At 40.3% G+C, this 24126-nt stretch overlaps 1 protein-coding gene across 6 annotated transcripts in view; it reads left to right on the top strand.

The window, feature by feature from the left end:
- LOC120721343 (A-kinase anchor protein 13) overlaps positions 1-24126 on the top strand; it is a 125678-nt gene that overhangs the window by 33145 nt on the left and 68407 nt on the right. For all 6 annotated transcript variants that reach the window (XM_040011610.1, XM_040011609.1, XM_040011605.1 and 3 more), the window contains exons 3-9: positions 769-922; positions 6684-6838; positions 7453-7624; positions 15314-15497; positions 16875-17070; positions 17346-19455; positions 20837-20922. In XM_040011610.1, the coding sequence (XP_039867544.1) occupies positions 769-922; positions 6684-6838; positions 7453-7624; positions 15314-15497; positions 16875-17070; positions 17346-19455; positions 20837-20922 (3057 nt within the window). The remainder of the gene's footprint in view (positions 1-768; positions 923-6683; positions 6839-7452; positions 7625-15313; positions 15498-16874; positions 17071-17345; positions 19456-20836; positions 20923-24126) is intronic.

Genomic DNA, 24126 nt, shown 5'->3' with positions numbered 1-24126 from the left:
AGTTTTTGTACTGACCAGGCTGTGTTTTTAGTACCATCCTGAACCTATTTAGCTGCTTAGCTTACACTGTGGTGTTTATTTCATTATATTTTTATTTGTAATGTTCTAACAAAAAAGGGCTAATAGGAAATCCAGCTTACATGAGAAGACTGTTTATTCAAATTTCTTTTTTTTTAAAGACTTTTGTTTTAGTTGTTGTTGTGATGATTATTATTGTATTAGATTTCTAAGCTGAATGTGCTTCTTTGTCTTGTTGTGCTGTTCTCTGATGGTGACTGTGCTCACACTGTTTTGCAGACGTCCAGCTGCTCCTCCATGTTGTCTGCTTGTTTCTTTGTTAATGATGTGGTGTGTAACATTTCATCAACAATCAAACATTACCATATTTAATTTGAGGCGTTAATGTAATTGCTGTAAACAACTGCGGTGCTAAGAAGATCAGGAGTCTCCGCACGCACTATTATTCACGCTTAAGATCTGGTATCCACTTGTCCAGAGTCTAGTTTACACCTGGTACTGCAGCCAATAAATGCATCTAAAGTGACAGACAGTGATTGAATTACACTGACTTGATGGCGTTAGATTGGTATCTATGGCTAAGTAGATGAACCAAGACATGTAGGCCACTGAGAAGAGGGCTGAGTTAGACTGCAGGCATCTGCAGGTGGATGATAATGTGCCCATTTCATGTTATAAACATGTCTTTTCTTTTTGTCTCTTTCTGTTTTTCCTTTTCCCTCCTAACGTTCCGTCTGCGTGCCTCTGCAGGGTCATTGTGTTATCACAGTACAGCTCAGTGATGACGAGCTGGCTGGTAGTGAGGAGGGCGTGGACTACTTCCTGCTGTTCGCTGGCAGTACACAGAGGCACCTGACCAGCACCCTGAGGAGCAGTCATGACACCTTGCAGGCTTTGTGTCCCGGTAAGCCATCGTACCCACAATGCCTTGCAGCTTACTAGCACCCAAAGGATGGCAGCTCCACCTACAGCATTTAATATTTGTTAGAGACTGTGTTTGCAGACACTTTTAAATAAGATTAGCCTGGATTATTAACAACTAAAGCTGATGCTCTATGAAAGTGCACCAGCTGTTTTATATAGGAATGTTTTGTTAGTATCTCGTTGGGCCGCCTCATGCCTTAAGAACTGCTGACGTAAATTCATCAAGATGTTAGCAAATGTGTCAGCAAATGGAGATTTTGGCTCACACTGGCATGACAGCATCACATAGTTACATCCGCGATACATTCCACCACATCCACACCACAAGTGCTCTGTTAGATTGAGATCTTGTGCCTGTGGAAACTATTTAAGTATGGTGAACTCATTGTCGTGTTCAAGGAACCAGTTGGAGCTGAGTTGATTTGAGCTTTCTGGCAGAACATCTTATCCTGCTGAAAAGAGCCTTCAGAAAAAGGTGTATGTTGTGGTCATAAAGGGATGGACAGCAACAAAACATGGGTAGGCTGTGGTGTTTGATGCTCAGCTGTTACTAAAGAGCCCTGCCAAGAAGAGCCCGAATCATTGATAAAAGGGAGGATGTTTGCTTTTGTTATGTTTACACCAATTCTGACCAGTTTCTTAACTGACAGGACTGGCACCCAGTTTGGCTCTCTGCTGCTATAGCCCATCTGCTTCAAGGTTTAATGCGTTTCACATGCAGCGATGCTCTTTTGCCCAGAGAACTGCTGCTCGCTTTATATTTTACTTACCATTCTATATAAACCCTAGAGATGGTTTTGTGGGAAAATCCTAGTAGATCAACAGTTTCTGAAATAATCAGACCAGCCCATTTTGAACAACCATGTTCAAAATCACCTAAATCACCTTTCTGACACTCAGTTTGAACTTCAGCAGGTTGTCTTGACCATGTCTACATGCATAAATGCATTGAGTTGCATTTCCTCATGATTGACTAAGTAAATATTTGCATTAAGAAGCAACTGAACTTGTCCATCTAACAAAGTAAATGTATTTTATCCCCTTACTTGTCACTTTACTTTAGCACCTGTCCACTTTATTGTAATTCAGTACAGTATCAGCATTTACATACATGAAAGAGCACCCCCAGTAATTTGACCTCATTTCTAAACCTTTATAGCCATCATAAAAGTCGACTTTATGGCAGATCACTTGTATTGTATTTGTGTATTTGAGTCAAAACATAGCAGTGCTCCAGAAGAACTGAGGAAAGGTTTGAACATTATCTTAAAAGGTGGTTTTAAATTCTTCTGTATTCATCATGTGCTGCATCCCAAATTAATATTAAAAGAGGTGTTAAACCAGGAAGGAGAAAAAAAAGATTAATCATCTGCTACCGCTGTCCTCATTTTAAGCTAATGTTTTGTTTTGGAGAAAGAGGAATCACTTCACTTTCTAGAGTCTATCCCATTTATCACTCCTCTTGGAGCTTTTCCCACTTTTTCTACTTGCAAAATGGAACATATTTGGTCTGAATTGTTTTTCTGTGCTTTTTCTTGGAAAATAAACAAGAATCAACAGGAAACCTTGATAGAAAAGGTCAGAGATCTCTGCACATACAAAGTAGGTAGTCAAAACTGCAATGCAGCTGTGACCCTGTGACCAGAGTTCATGTTAATTGAATATTTTCAGTCACTGACTGATCAGAGCATAAGAGGAATCAGCTATGACATTAAGTTATTCCAGACCATCTGGGCTTTCGAAGAATAAATATTACATTATAAAAATCTCGAGCTCTTAGGGAACATCAGAGCTTACTGGAGGTCACATGTTCTGGATGTGGTAACAAGGGTTTATGCTACCAAAATGTTCATGTAATAAAATCTGGTCTTATGATATAAGAAATGTCACTGACGTCATTGCTTCTTTCAATGGTCCACGTTCCACAGAGGAAAATAAAAGTGGCAGGATTATAAACTGTGTTTATCTTGGTACGAGTTCCACTAAATTAATGCTTAAAGTTGGGAGGGAGTTGGTGTCACTTTACCAGCAGATTAGCTTTGCTTCAATGCTTTCTCCATCAGGCCCTTCTGGGCTCTAAAGGGATCAACTAGGTCGCGGGATAGAGTTCCCAGGGGACCTGGGAAAATGACTGCAAACTCACTGAATCACTGCTTTGGATTAAGATATCTCTGATTCAAATAATATTTATCAAGCTGCCTAGTAGCCTTCTGACTGCGTTGGTAGCGACATACAACATTGACAAATTATAAAATATATGGATCTGTCGTTACAGAAAGTTTTCTCCCAGAACGAAGGGTATTGCAGACGTGCAAATGTGGCTGATCTTGTTGTAGAGCACACAGTGACGTGGAGTAGATTCCAGAAATTATATGTGAATTCATGCAATGCTTAATAACTACAAGTGGGGAAATCGGTTTTAAACTGGCTGTGTGTGTTGACATCTTGTTGGGAGTGGACAGATGGACCATGGCAGTGTTCCCTGACTTTCTCTTTGTTTTCTTCTTTTAGACAAAACTGAAAAAATGAGCAACCTTTCAATCTTATTTTGTCAAATTAACACATTTTAAAAAGCAATTGCTACAGTAACACAGAGGATGTCAAAACTGGGGCGGCACAGCAAGGTGAAAAATATAAAGTGAAATGAACTTGAATTAATATGATTGTTTTCTTGTTTTTTAGGGAAAATATGTAGGCTTTTTTTTTTCTTCAAAAAAGTATGTCTGTGCAGTTGCACTGATAACATGTACCCACGTTTAGGAGAAATTTAACAGTGAATCTTTTTTCATTGTAAATAACCGATGAAAAGTGAGGTGTGCGTTGTGTGTACTTTTTCTTGCTTCTGAAGTGGGCCGTGCCAAAAAAGAGCCACCGCAATAATATATCAAGTTGTCCTCAACTCGAGTAACTTTGTTTTATGGCTTTCTACTCTGCTCGACTATACACTGTGGGGCAAAAGGAGGGGTTTTACACACCGTGTACACTTTACACATGGTGAAATCCAGAGCAGAGGAAGGAAGAGAAACTAGTCGGACTGTAAATGATACCAAAACGTAGTAGATTAAAAATGTTATATTTTTAAATTGATTTGACGGGCCTGTTGCTCTTCTCACCAGCTGAGGTAGGCTCCAGTTCCCTGTGACCCAGATTTGAATAAGTGGTTAAGAAAATGAACAAATGCATTAATGGATAAATTGATTTCTACTTAATATATTTCTCATTGGTTTCTTGGGGAGGAAAGTGGGTTCAGAGAGTGAGGTTGAGTTCCCATGTCGGGGACAGGCACTGCCCCACTCCCTAAGCAATAGTTATGAAACCACTGTGGACATTAGTGTGCTTTGTTCAGTCTTTGCGATGTGACTTGTGAGTAAATGGCTGTTAGTCAGAAGAATTTAACACATGTTCCATTAAGTGAAATAATATTGTGAATTTATTTGTATTAATTAGGATTTAAATCAGCATTGCAGCTCTGCACTCGTTTGTAGCTCATTACTATGACAAAATTAGTTCACCATTTCATCCAAGTAGTGCTTCTAAAATGAGGAAAAAATTCGATTAATGGAGTGATTAAATTGAATAAAGATACTTTTTTTAAAAAGTTAAATTTAAGCTTGATTTCCTCTTATTAGAGCAGATTGAATTAAAGCAATTTTTTTTGATTTATTTAAGAACAGTACAGGTGTTACTAATAACATTAACACCTGACTTGTTAATAATTTTTATTTCATTGTTCTGAGCCAGCATGGACTGTTGGTAATGTGAAATTGAGCTTACAGCACATATTATGTTGGGATCTCCGTGTCATCACTTTCTGCGCCCTGTTTAACGCTCCATCATATTTGACCCATTTAACCATAGACTATATGTAAAAGATGAATGCTGCTAACCACTGTCACCCAATATCCACAACATTAGTGTTTTAGATGGTGCCATCTCAAGCCTTGATTATATTTTCGGCATCCACAAACCCACTAGGGTCTACTAGGGTCTGAGTGACATACAGTGGTGTGGACGTAGTTATGCTTGACTGTTTTTTCTTTTTGTGACTACGTGGATTCGTTCATAGGGTAACAAAACCCCAACAACTTTCATTCATCAAAAATTGAAATACAATCTTCTTATACCATTTTATGTTAATATTACATTGAATCAAAAATAGTGAGGTAAGGCTTACTGTTGCAAATAACTGCAGCTGCCTGTGACAGCACACTTGTAACAGCACACCTGTAAATGAGTTTGTATTAGGGCTGTTCGATATAACCATATATATCGGATGACGATATAAAAACGTCTATCGTTTCATTTTACGCTATCGTTTGTTTCGTGGTGTCGCAAAATAAACTCTTTACGGCAATATTTTTCATCGTTTTGATGGTCACTGTAGTGGCTATATTAATTTCTTAAAGTTCTCTATTTCTCTTATATTTAATATAACCACACCACGGACGGACAAGCGCATGTTTTTATGCGTTGTCGTTAGCAACAACGACGGATAAAACCATCTCGTGTCCGCTTGTTTATGTTCCACATAAACCTTTCACAATAAAGCTCAAGATCCTGTTGAGACTTTTCAAAATAAACTGAATCACGTGAAAGGGCAGATTATTTACGGATGAGAAGTAAAAAAGAGCCGTCAGGTGCTAAAAAATAAACCTTAGACTCAAACCTTAGAACAGGCTTTTCCCCGCAGCACGCCGTGTAATAAATACTCCCAAAGAAAACGGCGGCCGTTACAACTTATGTCTAAAAATGTGTCGTTTCATAAATCTGTTAAAACACTCGACTCTAGCTACATGACTCGCAGCTGGAAACACTTCCCGCAAGTCGAGCTGCCCGAGATTCACAGAATTTACAGAAAATGTTACATTTTTGTGATTTATATCGTTATCGGGACGATAGAATTCTTATATCGGGATATGAGATTTTGGTCATATCACACAGCCCTAGTTTGTATACCCACTGTATAGTTGCTATGTAGTCAAAAAGTATGCATAGAGACCAAAATAGTTCTTGCCATCCACTAGTGGCCACTCCAGAAAGTGTAGTTTTCTGGCACTACAGCGTTGACGATGTTTACTTTACTATTAGAGATACTGTCAGTGACCAATATTTCAATTGATTCAGCCTGCATAAGCTGGGTCTCACAACAAGAAAACGCTCAAAACTGAACACAATTCAGCAGATGAGTTTAAAAATTTTGCGTAGAAATATCGTTTATGCATTTTATACCTCATGCAGTGAATCTATTTTAAACCTGCGACATGAACTGTGCAAGTAGCCAATATTGTTGCGATGATTTGTGATAGTTGTGTGGGCTGCATCAACAGAAATATATATACTCTGTAACTGAAGTAACTAAAGTTAATTTCCGCAAGACTGGCATCTGAGGACATCTTAGACCCTACAGTTAGCTGGCATTGTACATCAATAAAGTATAAATAATTAGTTCAAGCAACTAGTGTTTTAGCTAGGGCAATAATTTTTTATTGTTTAGTTGAAATATTGTTGTATTGTTATTATTTAAGCTCATATGACTTGAGTTTATAGCAAGGCCAGTCATCTATAGCCGAAATGGGTTAATCCTAACAAAGAAACGTTTAATCTCATACACTGAAAATACACAATATAATCTATTTGTCGTTGTGAAAAATGCTGTACACTATGGTACTGTCCTCCACAGGTCAGTTTTCTGTAATCCCCTCTTTCTCTCTTCTCACTCTTGCTTTTTGTGTCTCTTGTAGCTCATGACTGCTGCGAAGTGGTGCTGGTCACCTTGTGCTCAGTCACCCGAGGTGTCCCCGAGGAGCCACAATCCCATCTGGTTCACGTGGCGCCATTGGCCGAGCATCGATTCAGCTTTGTTCAGGATTTGGCGTTTGACATGGCCCAGTTCCTGGTGAGCAGAAAGACGAGTCATTTCTATTCCTACTGCATGTCATCAGTTGAATAATAGAAATACAGAAGCTTGTCACAGGGCTGGAAAACAAAATTGGTTACCACTGGTTACAAGTAATACAGCTCTGTGTACAAAGTGACAGTTAAACAAAAGATTGCCATGTTATTGTTTCTTTCCTGACAAGGCCTAATGTCTGACAGTTCTTGGCATTCAATTAATGAATTCTTTTCAGCATAGTTTATCATCCCATAGAAATTTTATGAGTTTGCTTTTCTGAGGAGTAGGACAAGATAAAATAATTTTCTTGGGCACTCAAACTTAATGGAACATGTTCCAATTTATAATAATTATAAAATTTATATAAATTATAATAAATCCGAACATGATTTTTTTTTTTTTTTTTTTTTTTTGTCAAAACAGTGCATCCCCAAATCGAGCTTAGCGCTGATACACTCATGTGGATGTTTCTTCCTACATTAACATATTTCATTATTCAAAAGGCATTTGGTTAATGCTTTCATGCTGAGCGCTTTAAAATGAGTGCTCCCATTAGTCTACGGCTCACTTCAACCTCTATGAAACTCGACTCATCTCTGTAATCACCCTCCACACAGGTGAGCACTGTGGGCCGGGCTGATGGCCTCGATGGGGCGCTGTTGCTGGATGAGTGTCAGATTCCTCTGCAGGAGTGTGAGCGTCTGGATGAGAGTTTGGCACTGGCCCTACACCACCTCAAACTGCCTACAGGATGGAATTTACTGGGGAACAAACGATCCAACAGCACTGGTGAGTCTGGAGGGCAGTGGACCCTTTGAAACAGGCAGAATGTCTCTGCACTGATGCAGGAACATACTGACAAATTATGGTTGTATAACACATACTGACACACATGACCCTGCTGTTTGTGTGTTTGTTTATCTGGCTCCTTTTATGTTGTTGAGCAGATATCAGCAGACTAGGAAGACTGAGGATTCTTTTTTGGCATTTTCAGAGAGACACTGTCATTACTGGTCAAAACAACAAGACTTTGTTACTGATTAGTTCAGATGAGTGCTTGGATGTAACAAGCTGTTTACTGTCTCCACGTTGTGTGGGTATGTGTGTGCTTTGCAGCATGCGTTACTGAAAGTGACTTCCATTTAACTTCTATTTTTATAGACAAATCTGGTGGATGATTTATATATTGCACTCTCACTCTGGAACACCACCTCCATTACTGCAACGGCAGAGTGGAACTGAACACATTTTACATTACGACAGCGGGAGCACTGATGTTTGGGTTAATCACAGTCGGCTGTCGCCCCTTCTGACAGATGAACTTAGCCTGTGCAACTGTAGAAGTTATCCAGTCTCACAACGCTAGTCTGAAATTGGTTATGACACAGCTTTTGGGAAAGAAATAACATTAAGGTACCGCTTCTGTCTGACCTTCACAGTCTGTAAATTTAAATTGGCTACCTAAACCCAGCAGGAATCATTTCAGCTCCTAGCTTAAAATTTAAATCACTAAACTGTTCGTTCATTTTAAACACAAGAAATCCATCATTTTATAAAAATTGGAAATGCGTGACACTATGAAAGTTTAAATGTACTATTAACTTAGAGGTATCTGTGGTCGCAGCTTATCTCTGTAGAACGATCACTCCCTCTTCAGCAGTTTATGGTTAGTCTTTTCTTGGCACTTTGCTTTAAATGTGACTTTGCTTGTGACATTTGCCTTCCACTGTTCTCCCAAATTTCTGTTATTATTAACTTGCTGTTGTGGAGCTTATATATGCGACCTGAGACCATATCAGACATGTTTCCGTATAAATGCAACCACAGTATTATACCAGCTGTTGTTGAATCTGGCATTCCATTTTCATCTGAACCACATAGCTGTAAAGTTTTTTGATTTGCTCTTGCTGCGCTGAAACAGTGGTATCATCTGTCCCAAGACTGTTGTATAAACACCTAGAAAATTGTCCAGAACCCCCTTTGCTGTAGTTCGTGCTGTATTACGTCTCTTATTTTGCCCCGAGGACACATGCATAAACACTCACAGACCCACAAAGTGAAAACAATACTGACTAATCCATCAGCTGATAACACGGCTACAACAGAATAAAAAGGGCAATTGTGGAACTCTCTGTGGGTGGAGATGAGGATGGACTTTTGGTCAGAGATGCGAAGGAGGCAGTACTGTATGTTCCAGTTATTTTTCCTGGAGTACAAAAAGAGATAGTGGCTGTTTATTGTGGAAGTTTGGTTTAGATGTTTGCTAGTGCGATCTACATGGACGGTGCTCACAGATAATATCAGGGGAGGATTTGAAACAGCTGTGCGCAGAATTTGACTTGAGGCAGCAGAAAGAACCTGCTGTCGGACATGGCAGGAGGTGAGCCCGAGGTCTGGAATTGATGGGCAGAGATTTCAACACCATTGCTTACTTGCCAACTAGAGGGTTGTGCATTTAAGGGTTGAAACACCCAGTGAAGACTTGGTACCACCTGACACCATCCTCTTCAGCTGCACATACTGAAGTAGTGGCATCTTGATTTTATGCAGTAAGTGATGATATCATCAGTTAAAAATCCAATGCAGAAGTGCAAATCTAGCTTTGACCAGACTTGCTGTCAAAATACACATTTTTCAGGTAGCAGAGAAATTTGATCAACAAATTGGCTAATATATGGATGTAAACAATTTTTACTCAAAAGATGAATTCCTGATAGTTTGTCTTAAATCTTCCATTGACTTGACACTGCCAGGTAGTGTCTTTAATAATGTTGTGTATTTTCTGTGTGCTAATGTCAATGTGGTCACAGCAGATGAAGTCTTATTGATCCACTGAAGAGTGTTTGAGGAGGAGCATTTCCTGGATACAAATAATTTTTTAGGTGCTTTTTGAAGAGGATTTGGGAATTAAAAATCCAAGACCTCCAAGGCATTTAAAAAAAAATTTACTTAAAGGCACTCAAATGCCTTTATTCTCTTGACATGGTCATATTCAACCTAAAAACGATCAGGTATTGGGTAGTTAAAACCAGTTTTATTCACTAATAAAGGGTTTAATGCTGAACATTTTTTGTAGAAATATGAGTATGCCATAAGAATAATGGCAATTTAAATTTTCTACATATTTATTGTGGTCTCTCAGTTTAAACTGTGATCTCAGGAGTATATTTCTGGCTTAACAGCAACCACATCCACCTGCTTTTCACTCTTGAGTTTGAGAGGTGCAGCCAATCAGAAGAGGGCTGGTTTAAAGAGTGCAGAGGGAGCTCAAACGTTGTGTTTTAGACTGCGGATGAAGGCCCAATATAAAAATGTATTATTTTGTTTTTTGTCACTCATGCAAAGCTACTCTGGGAGAATCCAACAGTAAAAATGCTGGAGCTGCAAATGAGAATCATAGATGTGCTAAAAAGCTTAACATCAAAGCAATAAGCAATGAATATATAAAAATTATATATTCATTATTATTTATTTATATTTGGATATTTATTTTTAAGAGCTTAATAATATACGACAGGTGCTTTCAAAGTATCCCAAAATAAACATTTGCAACATACCATTTATGGCTTGATTGATACCAGAAGCCCTCGAGTTGCTTCAGTTTGTCATCACACTCTTTTCTTTGGGGTGTCAGATGCATGTGAAGTGCCATTCTGACACAATCAAAGTGCAACTTCAGGTCTCTCACAGTGAGCTTATGCAGTTGAAAGCAACAGCTGACATCGTTACATCATCGCCTATGTGTGTTCATTTTATCTATAAGAAATATTTCTGTACTTGGATTATTCACACTGGTCTACAGCCTAAATGCTTGTGAAATAAATGTAATCACACTTTAGTAATTTGGCTCACTGAAAGTGAAAGTGCCACTTAAAACTGGTTGGGTTGGCTCTAGTCTTCATGATATGCCACGAGGTTATGTCTAAGACTAAAAGTTATTTGTTGGAACAAAAATGATTGAAGCACATCTTTACTGGTGAATTTTGGCAAATAATTTCAGAAGGCCACTTATTTAATCTTCCAATTTTGATTAAGTTTCTATGACTTATAGGTGTCAGGTATGAAATGTGGCAGATTTCAAATTGTTTATTAGCTCTGTTTGACTTTTGGCCTCTGTTTTGACCTTGGATTTGACCTTCCTAGCAGCAGGACTGTAAAGTTGCATTATTTTATTTTTTTTGCATCCCCTCTGTTTGTTGCCTGCATTGTAAAATAATTGAAAAAAGGTTTGTCATGGAGACATCCATAGACAGACATGTGGTGAAGATGATCAAACCAAAATGTCGACATTTTATAATATTTGGGCTAACTGATGCAAGCGACATTTCTCCATGTGACAACATCCCACCTAGGCCCAATATCTTGTCCTTGTCTTTCAAATATAATGGGTCATGTTTAGCTTTTCTCTATAGACCTTTGTTACATGATGAACAAAGGTGCTGTATTATCATATGAGGCGACCGTGTGCAAAATGTAAAGTAGTGAAAATAGTGGCTAGTCAGCTGTTTTAAATGGTCAAAATAAAGAAGTAAACAGCAGGTTTGATCTCCAGAGCAGAAAACTCCAGAGTTAAAATAGAGTGCGTGTGTTCAAATACGTACATTGTATTTGAACACTGGTGTATTTACAGAACACGCCACTACACGGATTTATCTCTAACTCTGGTATTAGTATGAACAAATAGAGCTGAGTATCCGTTTGCTGAAGCCTGAGCACTTGAGGTAGTGAGAAACTGCTACATCAGTGGAAACAAACATACATTTTTATTAAAATCAAAGTGCCAATTTTCTCCAGTCATTGACTCTGACAACTTTAATCAGTTAAAGGAAGCCAAACGAGCCAATGCAGATGATAAACTCTGCGAGGTAATTGCTCTCTGTGAAACGGCATAAACAAGACTTTTGGGAGTAGTTAGAGCGCTGCCTCAGCCTCTGGCTATTTCTCAGATAATAGCTAATGGTTAAACTTGGATTTGGATATTAGGCCAAACCAGAAGAGTCGGCAAGATTTTAGGCAAAACTGACTGGAAAAAAAAAGAAAAAGCTGGGAAGACTGGAGTAATGTGGAGTGGAGATCAGAAAAGCTCACACACTTCTTAAAATTTTTGAGTTTGTTATTGTTCTAGGAAGAAAACTCGTCATATCAAAAATTAGCTTATCAGTATTGACCTTCATCCCGATTAGATCCGATCCACTTGTTACTGTGAAGTGTGTCAGAGCGCTTTAACGATGGACACACACGTACAGGCTCCTTTGCATTGAAGTCAGTTGTCATGTTGTTGATGTGGAAGGCGCCTTCATGCTGTGGTGAGTGATGTGTGCTCTAATAGGCTCTGCTTCACAATATGTCACAGCTTCAATACAAGACGCTCAGCGGTGCCGAGCCGCGGGGAGGGAAGAGGAGCGCGACTCGGCTCTCCATTTATCAGATCTGTCAGATGATGGATAGCATTAGACTATAGGTGGAGGTGACGGTGCTTCATCTCAGTCATCCTTCACGCTGTGGGCACGCAGCACTCGCTGCTCTAACTGTAGCCACCCATTTATTGTCGTCTGGGAACGTCACCTGGAAAAACTGCGCATATCATTAAAGATGGTTGACAGTTCCCAACTGATTCCTCGGTTTTGAACAGGTGCATTTAGTGTCAAGTTATCTAAAGCCCGTGGGTTGTCAATCAGTGCCATTAAAGTAGATGACTCAATGATCTGTGGCCTTTAAATTCACTAAAGTCAACTAACAGAACTGTTGCATAATGTATTAGTTGTTTACTTCATTCATCAATAAGACAAAGAGCCTGCAGCCCTGCTAACATTTCGGTTAGGCCCACCATTGTTCCTGATGTCAAAGGTGAGATAATAACACTTACATAGGCTGTATAATAAAAATTGTATTCAGTTTAGTTTAATGTTTTTGCATGCGAACTAGGGCCTGATACAGATATCAGCTGATGCCAATTTGTTAATTTATTTTTGTTTTTCCTCCCTTTGTGCCAGTGAAGCAAGGAAATCCTCACTATAGAAAAATAACTGACCCGTTTTAACCTCTTTCACCTTTTCATCACATTTAACCGCTAGCAAAATTAAGGTTCGGTGCAGAAATTTGCTCATTACCACAAAGTCTTTCTAAGGTTAATGGGTATGTTTGTTTGTGTTTTTGTTTTGTTTTTTTACTGATGCTATTGGACAAATAAAATTCTGATCTGAAGATGGCGCTAGATGAAAATCAGGTGATAATATCCTGGCAAGTATTCTGACGGTTGTTAAATCATTTCACACGACCAAAGTCTGTATTCATTCTATGATTGTACCAGATTTTCTGCCTTGTAGTTTTTGAGAGCCACTATCAAGGCTAAAAATTGCTTTTGAATTTTGAGGATTTGCTGCTTTCCTCTGTTTTCTCTCCAAAGCTATCTACAAAAGTAAAATGTCACTTTTGGGTAAAGGATTTTTTTTTTTTTGGCTCATTTCCCTGATGAATAACTATACCGAATAATTGGGGAAGCAGCAAGAAGCCAGGATCTCTGCCAGGAAGCGGTGAAGCTGCTTTGTTGTGACCAATCATTCATTGAAGCCACATTGTGTTGGTGATTTCTGTCCCAGATCAGAAAGCTAAAATTGCATGTATATTCTAGCTGGCACTCATAATATGAAAATGACATGGCTGTTATGGCAGCCAGTTTTGAGGAACCGCAAACAAACCCAGCAGTAAAGCATTTCCTGCTGCTGTTGGCACCTCACATTCCACACCGGCCCAGCTCAGGCCAAGTGGAGCATTAAATTTGACCAATTAGCTTGAGGTTGATCAGGGCAGGCTTGTTCATAAAGGCCCACAGTAAATGGACTGAAACCTCTCATCAGCAGACACAACCAGCATTGTGAATGTTGCCTAACGATTATTGTGATGCTGATAACACCAAGGAAAATGTGTTTTCTGCCCCTTTCCCTGTTCTCAAGCATTTGTTCTGCAGTTTATTTTTTCATTCTTTTCCAGCTGATCATATCTTGCTGTTAAAACCTACACTAGGCAGAGTAAAATAGTCCCAGAAGAAATCACAGAGGAGTTGGTATATAGAACATCCTGTTTGTGTCTAACCCAAAAGCCTTATATTTTATCTGTTTGTGCAAATAAATCTGATTTCCTGTACTGCGAACTGGAAGAAAATCCTCTGCTCATAGGCAGTGACAAATGAAAGCGAAAGAACAAAAACAATCTTCCTAATAAACGGTGCAGAAACACCGTCCAGAGAAATCTGGAACCAGCAACAGTACTTTTTGCTGCTATAAATAACCACAGACCAGCTGGGTGATAAACAAAAGCACTGTATATGCAGTTTACTGACTACATTAAAGACATCTGGGTACTGAAGTTGAACACCACATTTAAACTCGCAAGCTTGCAATGTTGTGTGGTGTTTTAGATTACCAGTTCTCACATATTATTACTTTTTTATTTCTCTCCAATGAGCTGCTTGTTCTGCTTTCCATTGACAATTTATCATTTATTGCACTTCAGGACTCGATTTCCCACTAACTTAAAACTAGGGCATCCTTATGTCAGCGTACCCTCTTAAATTGACAATAAATTTGCCAGTGGTTGGGCAGTAAAAGAGATTAATAATAACACAAAAGTTTGGGCAACTCCTGTAGACCCAGAAGTGTTTTCATAATCTTTTCCAATGAAGACAGAGAGAGAATTAATTACACAACTTGAAACGAGGAAATTTCTGGGATAGCCAACAGCCCTCAGCCGGCCTTTAGTACTGAAGAGAGCCTTGCTGGCAACCTGTTGCTTTAGCAGAAAGATGAAGTGTGTGTGTGTGTGTGTGTGTGTGTGTGTGTGTGTGTGTCCATGAGTCTCTGTTAGTGTCTCTTTGAATGTGTGAAAGGGAGGATCTTGGTGTTTGATGGTGTTATTAGCAGTCTGACTGATATACTGGGCTAATAATGGACTTAAATTAAAAATGGGACTGTGGTGTGCTGGTATGTGGTTAACATCTGAAATGAAATGGTGTCTTTTGATTTATTCATAGAGCCATTACTGTTGTTGCTTTCATTTGTCCGACGATGCTTCAAAGGCTTTTCTGCATTCACTGAACATGTCAAAATCTTGATATGGTCTGTATTTTTCAGGCACACAGAAGACATGATTACAATTACACTCAGTCGGCATGCTGGGTTTAATCACAAAATGACAGTTGTGTCCTGCAGATACCTGTGCTGATCATCTGATGGACGTAGCAGGAAGGAGACAAGTTATGGTTTTATCAGTCTGTGAGTGTGCAAGTGTCTGTTGTATGCTGGGTCATCGTGGATCCTGAACTGGTTTAATTAGACTGCTCCGCAGTGTTGCCAGGCTGCCACAATTGATGGTATGTTGGCTGCTTTGCCACGATTTAGCTCCCCGGACCGCTGCGCTCTGTCACGCTCTCTCTTTTTGATTCTTTTGGTCTTTATTTGTCATCTTCTCTCTCTTCCTCAGATCTGAATCCTCAGGAGACTCTGCTGCATTTCTCAGCACGTCGAGGTCTCTTTCAGGTTACACACTTCTTGCTGCAGCAGGCTGGGGCAAGAGGAGCCCTTCGTTTGGCCAACAGGCAAGGCGACACCCCGTCCGCCGTTGCGGAATTACGAGGGCACAAATGCCTCCATGAGCTCCTCACAAAGTAAGTGCTTGTATTATTCTCAAAACATTCAGTTCAGGTTCACGTGAACGTCTCGTGTCATATGGCTATGCTTGAAAAAGATTTATTTGTCTAAACTGTCCTCACACTGTGTGACAGTGACATTAGCCCTGAGGTTCAGTGAACATTGCCCTCTGTACAAACAGTTCCATGTCAATATATCAGAGGGCAGATGGCGTGGTTCCTCCTTCTTTTATAGCAATGTTGTTTGTCTGTTGTCCTCACAGAACAATAGAAGTATTCAAAGAACATCACCACCAAGCCACGCAGCAGCCTAGCTTAGCACTTTCAGCTGCAGTCAGATAGTTGAGGGCAAATTGAAAAGTTGTGGGCTGCCAGTATTGTTCCAAGGAAATCTAAAGTGATGGGAAACTATTCTGCAACACAAAAGCCTCAGTCCCGTTTCCACTGACCTCTTGTAGTACCTTTTCAGTCTCACTATGCGCAGCTCCGCTTTAATCCAAACACACTGCAGTGCTGTCTCTGCAGTTTAATGGCATGGTGATGTATGTGTTTTGTTTAAAGTTGTCAAGTATTATCCTCTAATAATATCTTCCAGAGACTAGTGAGGTCAAATTCTTTCATTCAAAATTAAAACTCAGAGGGGGAAAAAGGAGCGTTTGAGTACATCGACTTAGACAGAGCTTAAAGTGGAAAGAGACTCCTTTTATGTCTTTGCAGAGGACGTTTCACTAAACTCAAAGTGAAGATGCCACACACTGAAGGAAAACTGCCACTTAGCGAGCTTCCTTGTTGCTAAGCTTGCACTGAAGCCAGTTTATGACCTCCATCTCACTCTTTATGTGCTGGTAATTACATTTGCCTCATGAAAAGTGAAGTCACTTGTAGCCTTGGCTGGTGACCTCAGCTGCCGGGCCTCGGTGTTAAAGAAGTCCACCCAGGATTACGCAAACAGATCTGCCTTACTAGGAGGCGTCTCCCCTGTGCAGCACCAACATATGAAAAAGAAAAAAATGAAAAACTGCACATACTTTACCGTCAACTCTTAAATTAAATGCAGCAGGGGGAGAGACGTTTTCTCGGAAAGCTTATCAGTTAGGAGTGGCCTTTTAAGTACGTGTATTTTACTACTGGAAAGAAAAGTATAACTTTTAGTGGACAGGATATGGCATCTGGAACTTTTAAAGTTTTACTAACATTTACTAACATCTAATCTCTGATTACTTGCTGACTACTGGAATAGACTTTCACAACCGGCCTTAGCCAATTTGAAGTTTAAGGATGTGAGTTATTGAAGAAAAACTGCACTCTGTGAATTGGCTGACATCACTGTTAAAACCTTTCCGTGTTAGCCAATGCGGACCCTTCCGGATGATCTAAGTGTTTATTTCACGGCAGGGCTGAGACCGATCCGGAGAAGGACGAAGAGTCTGTCGCTGTCCAGCAGGTCTCTGAAGACGTTCAGGTGTTTTGCCACCTTCCCAAACTGAACACACACACGTTGACACTGAGCATACACCCTGGGCGTGACACACCGTCCTTTCAGAAGAGTGTGGAGCAGCTGCTGCACTTGATTTGTCATCTTCATGCCAAGGTGAGTCATGCCACCTTCCTCTTTTAGCACGCTATCTGTGCTCACATTGGCTAAAACCAGGAGCTCCGCTGCTACTGAACATTGTTGGATTGTTTGTCTTTTCACTGCCCTCATTTTTTAACCTTCAAACTTCATTTGTATAACCAGTGGAACACCTTATGCAATCATAGAGTCGGCGCTTGATAAGAACTGAAGAGCAGGTCTGTTGTTTCTTTTTCTTTTCTTTTTTTTAAAGAAGAGCTAACATTTTCTTTGTCTTGTTCCGTATTCTGCAGGGAGTTTCTTTACTGAAGCTGCAATTTGATTCTCTGCACACTGCTGCTGAATGTTCTGACGGTGTCAAAGCAGACTTAACATGTCTGGATCAACTCCAGCAGTCTGATACGGCGTCGGAGTGCCCGGATACAACAACACAAGGGAGTTGGTTAGAAAATTGCCCAGTGGAGAGCAGCAGCACTGTTGATTGTAGACACAGTGAGCCTGGAAATGCAGAGAAAGACTGTAGTTTGACTGTGAGTACTCCAACATCACAAGTACACCCCCAGGAGCATGGCCTCGTTCCCCCAGAGGACTGGGTGTGTTCAAACACGGAGAGAGATTACTCCAAAGCCGAGGAGGAGGAGGAACAGGAGCGGCCTGTTGTTTCCATGCAGGGTTTGAGTTTGTCTGACAGGACTGAAGGAGTACAGAGTGAGGCTGAAGGGAAAGGTCTCACTGTGGGAATTCTACCACAGGCAGGCTGTGGTAAACAGGCAGAGGAAACTGATAGAGGAGAGGCTGTGATCCAGGAAGGACAGGAGGCCAAGAAGGGAGAGGATAGATCTGAGCAGGAAGCAGAGGACAGCACAGCCAAGAGGAGGGAGGAGGAGATCAGCTCTGAATTAACAGATCTACTAAAGGCCAGCGGAGACACAAACGAGTCAATCATGGGTCAGTCAGCATCATCATCATATTCTGAGGTTTCAGACAATTCTGATTCTGAAGTGAAGGAGTGCTCCCAAGAAGAAGAGAATGTTGGGAAAGAAGACGCGAAACACAGCCGGGATGTTTGTAATGTACTATCTCTAGATGCAAACGAGGAAGAGAGTGAAGGGTTAACAGACACTTTATCAACCCCGATGGACCTCCCAGACCCAACGCTGATAGAGTGTGGTGATGTAATCAAGGAGCCTGAACCTGTTCCATGTCTGTTGATAGAAGGTCTCCACGAAGGGGAACCTCTACCAGACATAAACAGCCTGGAACAAAACCAGGAAACAGCTGGTAGGGATTATGCTACAGAGCAGGAGTGGGGTTTGGCATCAGAAAGTGGTTGTCATTCTGGGAGTTGTACTGACGCAGTTGGTGGAAAAGAGCTACACAGTGAAGACGTAGTAGAACCCTCTGGATACAGTATTGAAAGCAGCATTTTGCCTGCGGAAGAAGTTGACAGTTCAGCTGTCTTTTTGGCTTTCAGCGACATCGTAGTAGATACACAGACTGATAGTTTTGACTGTGAGCCGTTGCCTGACAAGATGCCGACTGAACGACAAGCTGACCATGACTCAGGTACGGCCCACGGACTCTCCAGTGATGACGATGGCAGTTTCAGATCAGCTGGAAGCTCTACAACAGAAATATTCCAGCCCGCTCATGGCAGCATCGCTATGGAGGATCAGGACTTACTTCAGTCAACGATAGTACGGCAGCCCTCAGCTGGATTTGAGATTGAGGCCCCCAGTGATTTTAAAGCTAAAGAAACCTGTGAACATTTCACAACTGTGGATACAGGACTCTCATCGGAGCCTGACACCCAGCTTGAATCAGAACCCAAACTCTTGAGCTTGGATGATTTAAATTCTGAAGCGACTGAGAATCTAGCCCCAGATCTTTCCAAAGAGGATCTGTCCTTTGACTCAGCTGGGAGTGAGGATACTCCAGCAGCACAGGTGGAGGAAAGTGAAACTGAGGAGACCAATAGCTCTGACCTGAATGTAGGGATAGAGCTTTCAGCATCAGGATTGGGCAGCGGGGTACTTACCGAAACTGAGCCACCTGTAACAGAAGAGAGCAAAGTCACCAACATAGTTGAAGAGGATGTTCAACGGACCAGTGAGACAAGTGATATGCCTGTGGTAGTGGCAGCAGATGAGAGTGGAAATGTTCAACCTAAACAGGATAATTCCGAGATAACTGCAGAGGAAAGGCCACCTGAGAATCAGATCACTTTGTCTATCCCACAGGATGACAATGTGATTTCAAATAGTGCTGATCTAAGTTCGGAAATAACGGCACTTTCACCTAAGAGTGAAGGATCCATAGAACTTCATACTGAGAATCAGATGACTGAAAATCCCTCTGATTTTGTGGATGGATCCTTGGAGAGCTGCAGCACTAAAGCTCAAGGTGGGTAAATGCTGATTTATTTCAGTCCTTGTTCAGGTTTATTCCAGGTCCACACACTCATGCATCACACGCCAATATGTTTGTCAAAGTCTTATTCCTAAGCAAATATGCAAAATTAGATTCAGTCCTCTTCAGGTGATTAATGGCAAAAGCTCCGCAAAGTTAAATGCCACATAGCTCACCATTATTGAGCTCACAGGGGTTTTAGCTTTTTTTGACATCCCGTTGTGATGCATTGCTGTTGTGACTATATGTTGTCCTGAGTCTTTATATTATTTTGAGAAAATTGTAATTCTAATGAAGAGTTATTAGTACGTCTCAATTATCTGATTTTTAAAAAAGATGGGATTTTAAAACACTTTGATCAAAGTTTGGCATCCACAGATGCATTTTTATGCCATAGTAGGTCACAATGAGACACTTTGACATGTTATGCAATGGGAAGTAAGGAGCTGGTTTGTACCACCAGTACCTTAGGCCACGATTAGTCTGACAACAACACCCTTTATATACATATGTTCTTTGTTAGTCTCTCTTACACTCACAAAAGCACGGTCTGGCTACAGTCTAAGTCAGCATGCACAGTCACATTACAAGTGCACGTGACTCGGCCTCAGATACACAGCTACAAGTCTGGAATCTGTAAAACAAACATACACAAGCCAGCTGATGTGAGCGTGTTGCAGGAAGGGAGACTCACAGAGTGAACCTTCAGCAGTCCTCTGTTGGCAGTTTTTGCTCATCTGAAATAATTGTGCCGGAACCGAGTCCAATAAAGAGAGGTCAAGGGCAAGGTTGTGATGTGCGTCACACAGGGAGTGCGTTGTCATTATGAATTAGAGGATATATTTACAGCATGACAGTGTCACAGCATCAGGTAATATCTTGGTGAGCTTGTCAGAGACAAAATTTCTGTTGTTTCCCAGTTTGGGTATGAAGAGTGAAAATCTAATCTGCTACTAGTGAGTGCTTTTATTTATTTTTCTCTTCTGTAGAATATTTATGAGACTTTTTAAGCTTCCAATGACAGTCATCAGCTCATGTTGACTAATAATACCAAGATATAAAGCCCCCAAATTCTCTCTCACAGCTATATAGAATAAAAGAAACCAAAAAAAAAAGAAAAACAACTGGACTTTTAGGCTTCTGATAAACTCAGATTCAGTGGTAATGGTCCTTTTCAGGGAAGGATAATAGTGAATAAAACCATCCAGAAACACTCTGCTACTTTGCTATTGTACAAAGTCTGTGACTCATCAGTATATCTGTGCTCAGGAAAGATACGTCTCAGAACCATTCACTCTAAACACTTGTTATTGATTCCTATATTTGGAAGATTTGCCGTTGCACTGATTGCATTGTGTCGTGTGCCTTTCTCTAGAGGTGGATGTCATCAAGTCTGAAGACACTTTAAGTGATGCAAGGGAGGAACAAAATGGCCCAGCGGAGGGAGCAGACTTCTCCACGGTATGCTTGAAGTCTCTTCTGTTGTTGTCAGCTATCAAGCTCTGCTTTGCTGTTGATGTGGGTTTGATTAACACAAGATGAGTCACTGTTTGCTGAAGCTTTGAAACAACCAAAGTAGCTTTTGGAGTAAAAATGCTCTGACCAAACAGTCAGCGACTATGCAGCTAAGGTGAGTCTTTGTTGTTTTAATGGGAAATAAGAACAGTTGTGTTCTTACATGGACAGCTGGACTTTTATATGCACTTTTTGTACAGTTTATGGAAGAGTGTTACAGATGTAGCTGCTGTTTCTTGCTAATGCAGAGTCTACTGTTTTCTGTTCTGAATTCAGTTTAGAAATTGTGTATTGTTTTAGCATGCACAGTTTGTTAAAATCTGTCTAGATTTAAAGCAAAGTTAATACTTGATTATTTTTTTTGTTGTTGTTCTGCACAGAATCTAATCTGTGAAAGTGTCCTTAAGAGTATGCACAAGTCAAATTTCAGGTTTTCTGGAAACAGTAACCAAGTTTGACATTCTTAAGATACAGCAATAGCCAGGGATTGCAAAAAATTTCAAGTAAAGAAAAAGTACACCACAAATATTAGAGGAGAAAGAAAAGCCAGATTCTCTTACAAGCAGCTTGATGTGCCAGCTAGATATTTGGCAAGAGTTCAGGAGGAAAGCTGTCTGGAACATTGTAAGACTTGTAGCTTGGACTGGATTATTTATTTATTTATTTTTGTATTTTTCAAAAGGAATATATTACTCTGTGAAGTTTCTTTATGTAACACCGATGCATTTGATTTCCTATAAACTCTCACAACTTTTCCCTGCTTCATCTCGTGGGAGACTTGCCATGCAGTTGGTTTACTATCAGCTCAGCTACTGAAGGCATGGATGCAGCTTTTGGTAGACGAGACTTTACTCTGAAATGTTGCTGACTGACAGATTCCTCTGCAGCCATAGACTGGAGTGGCTCTGCTTATTCCTGGGTTGCGGTCGAAGTCATCGGCTTGTTCTAAATGCCAGATGTTTGACTGCAGGAGGGTATACACACAGTGTGCAGGAATGTGGGGTCGCCAGCAGAGGGAGATGTAACCTCAATTGCGTCACTGGAGCTTCTTCTTCTGACCAATTTAATGACCTGTCATTTGATCCTTTTGAAATATCCCCTAATTGCTATGATGAGGAGGAAATCTGGAGTCATGCTGGTGTTGAACAAACTGCAGTAGAAGCTGAGGTGAAGAATGGCCTGAAGACAGAGCCTCAGATGTTCTTTTAAGAATGCTAAGTTACAGTTTTTGAATTCAAAAGCATTTATGGCAATCGATAAGAACAATCACAATAATAAGGCACACTTATTTATTCAACTTATTCTGTAAAAGTGTAAATAATTAGAAAAAGAATTAAAAATAACTCAAGTGGGTTAAAGTGTACATGAAATATATTTTCAGTGTGTTCTAAAACTCAAGGCAGCAGGAACTAAAAACACCTGACTGCTTAACAGAATCTAAGTGACAGCAACAACAACTAGCTGCATGAAATGAGATGCGTAAGGTTAAAAAAGTAATTAAAATCAAAAAGAGTGTGACAGTGTTTTGACGAGATTCAAGCTGTTTAGACTGCAGATAATTTAGTCCTGGATGATTCAGTTTGTGTGACAGCTTTTCCGTTTCATATTTTAGACTTAGCCAATCTGCACGGCGACACTCTGACCCATAAAGTTTATGCTTTTCTCTCCTCCAAACTGCACGTCAAAGCAGACAAAAACTGTTTTCATCAGCAGCTGTGAGTCTGTTTGAAGTGTAAAGAAGTGTAAAATATTCAAGATAAGAACACGAGATAAATTTAGATTAGATTTAGGTTTTTTTTTTTGTCTTTTTCCAGATGTGTAAGAGAGAGTGAAAGCTATAATCTCCTCTTGTTGAGGATTTTTAATCCAACAGCTTTGTTATTTAGACAAAACCCATAAGTATCATTTAATGTGACATCACAGTGAGGCTAGATCAATATGATGGACCCATTAACTTCTGCTTGTGTCCTTGCTTTCAGTGTGTGCTCTGTTTAATTCCTCCACTCATCCGATTCAAAATAGATTATAGGGAGAATATGGAGGAGTTGTTGCATAATTTTTTGTGTACTGGAAACCTTTCCTGGTAAAGTGCAGTTTCAAGGCGAAATATGTCTTTGATTAATCACTGCACATGACAAATGACCCTCTGGTGAATGAGACAGTAATGGTCTGTAGAGACATTTTCACAATGAAATAAGAGATTCTAAGGGTATCCTGTAGTCAGTGGTTACGGTCATGTGACGGAATAGCTTTGTTCCTTTATTACGTTTTAAAATGAACTCTTACATGGATGTACACAGTTTTCTGTCTTTACAGTGAGGAAAAATGGTCAGCCAAGGCTGAGAAGCTGTTCAAGGAATCCCTGTGTGTTTATACACCACTCTGCATTTAATTATTATTTGTTATTAATCTCTGGCTCTATTTCCCAGGGTGTTTTTATCCTGTCTTCATCCACTCACCCCCAACCGGTTGCGGCAGATGCCCGCCCCTCCCTGTGCTGGTTCTGCTGGAGGTTTCTTCCTGTTAAAAGGAAGTTTTTCCTTCCCACTGTTGCCAGAGTGCTTGCTCATAGCGGGTCATACGATTGTTGGGGTTTTCTGTTTTCTTTGTATTATTGTAGGGTCTTTACCTCACAATACAAAGCGCCTTGAGGCAACTGTTGTTGTAATTTGGTGCCATATACCGGTAAATTGAATTTAAATATTGGTTGCAGCAGAATAATATATGAACCCACCAAACAGAACTTCAGAAACAAACATCATGTTTTCTGTTTAAAAAAATAAAATGCCATTCAGCAGCCTCCTCGAGCTATGAGGCACCTGGTGCTCTGTGAAAGTTTCAGTTAGGGTCGAGCTTCATTTGTTTGTGGCTACTGAGATTCACGCCTTTGTGCTACTGGACAACTATAGCCAAGTAGGTCAAAGCTGGATTCTCATGTAAGCAACAACCCACAGACAGCAGGGACTTCAACACATTTGCATACCATCCAAATATCGTTCAGAGGGTTCTCAACCTCAGGCTTCCTTCCCAGCAGCATAGATTTGATTACAGAGGCAGCGGGGGATTAAACTTTGTTACTTTGATTTGTGATTTATCTGTTATGCTTAATTTAATTTTTCTTAATAGCAATTTGTGATGAAATGTGCAAAT

The sequence above is a fragment of the Simochromis diagramma genome, unplaced genomic scaffold, assembly GCF_900408965.1.
Source record: "Simochromis diagramma unplaced genomic scaffold, fSimDia1.1 OVJJ01000603.1, whole genome shotgun sequence".
Classification (NCBI taxonomy): domain Eukaryota; kingdom Metazoa; phylum Chordata; class Actinopteri; order Cichliformes; family Cichlidae; genus Simochromis; species Simochromis diagramma.
Note: the sequence above shows the minus strand (reverse complement) of the source record. Positions and strands in the feature narration are given on the sequence as shown.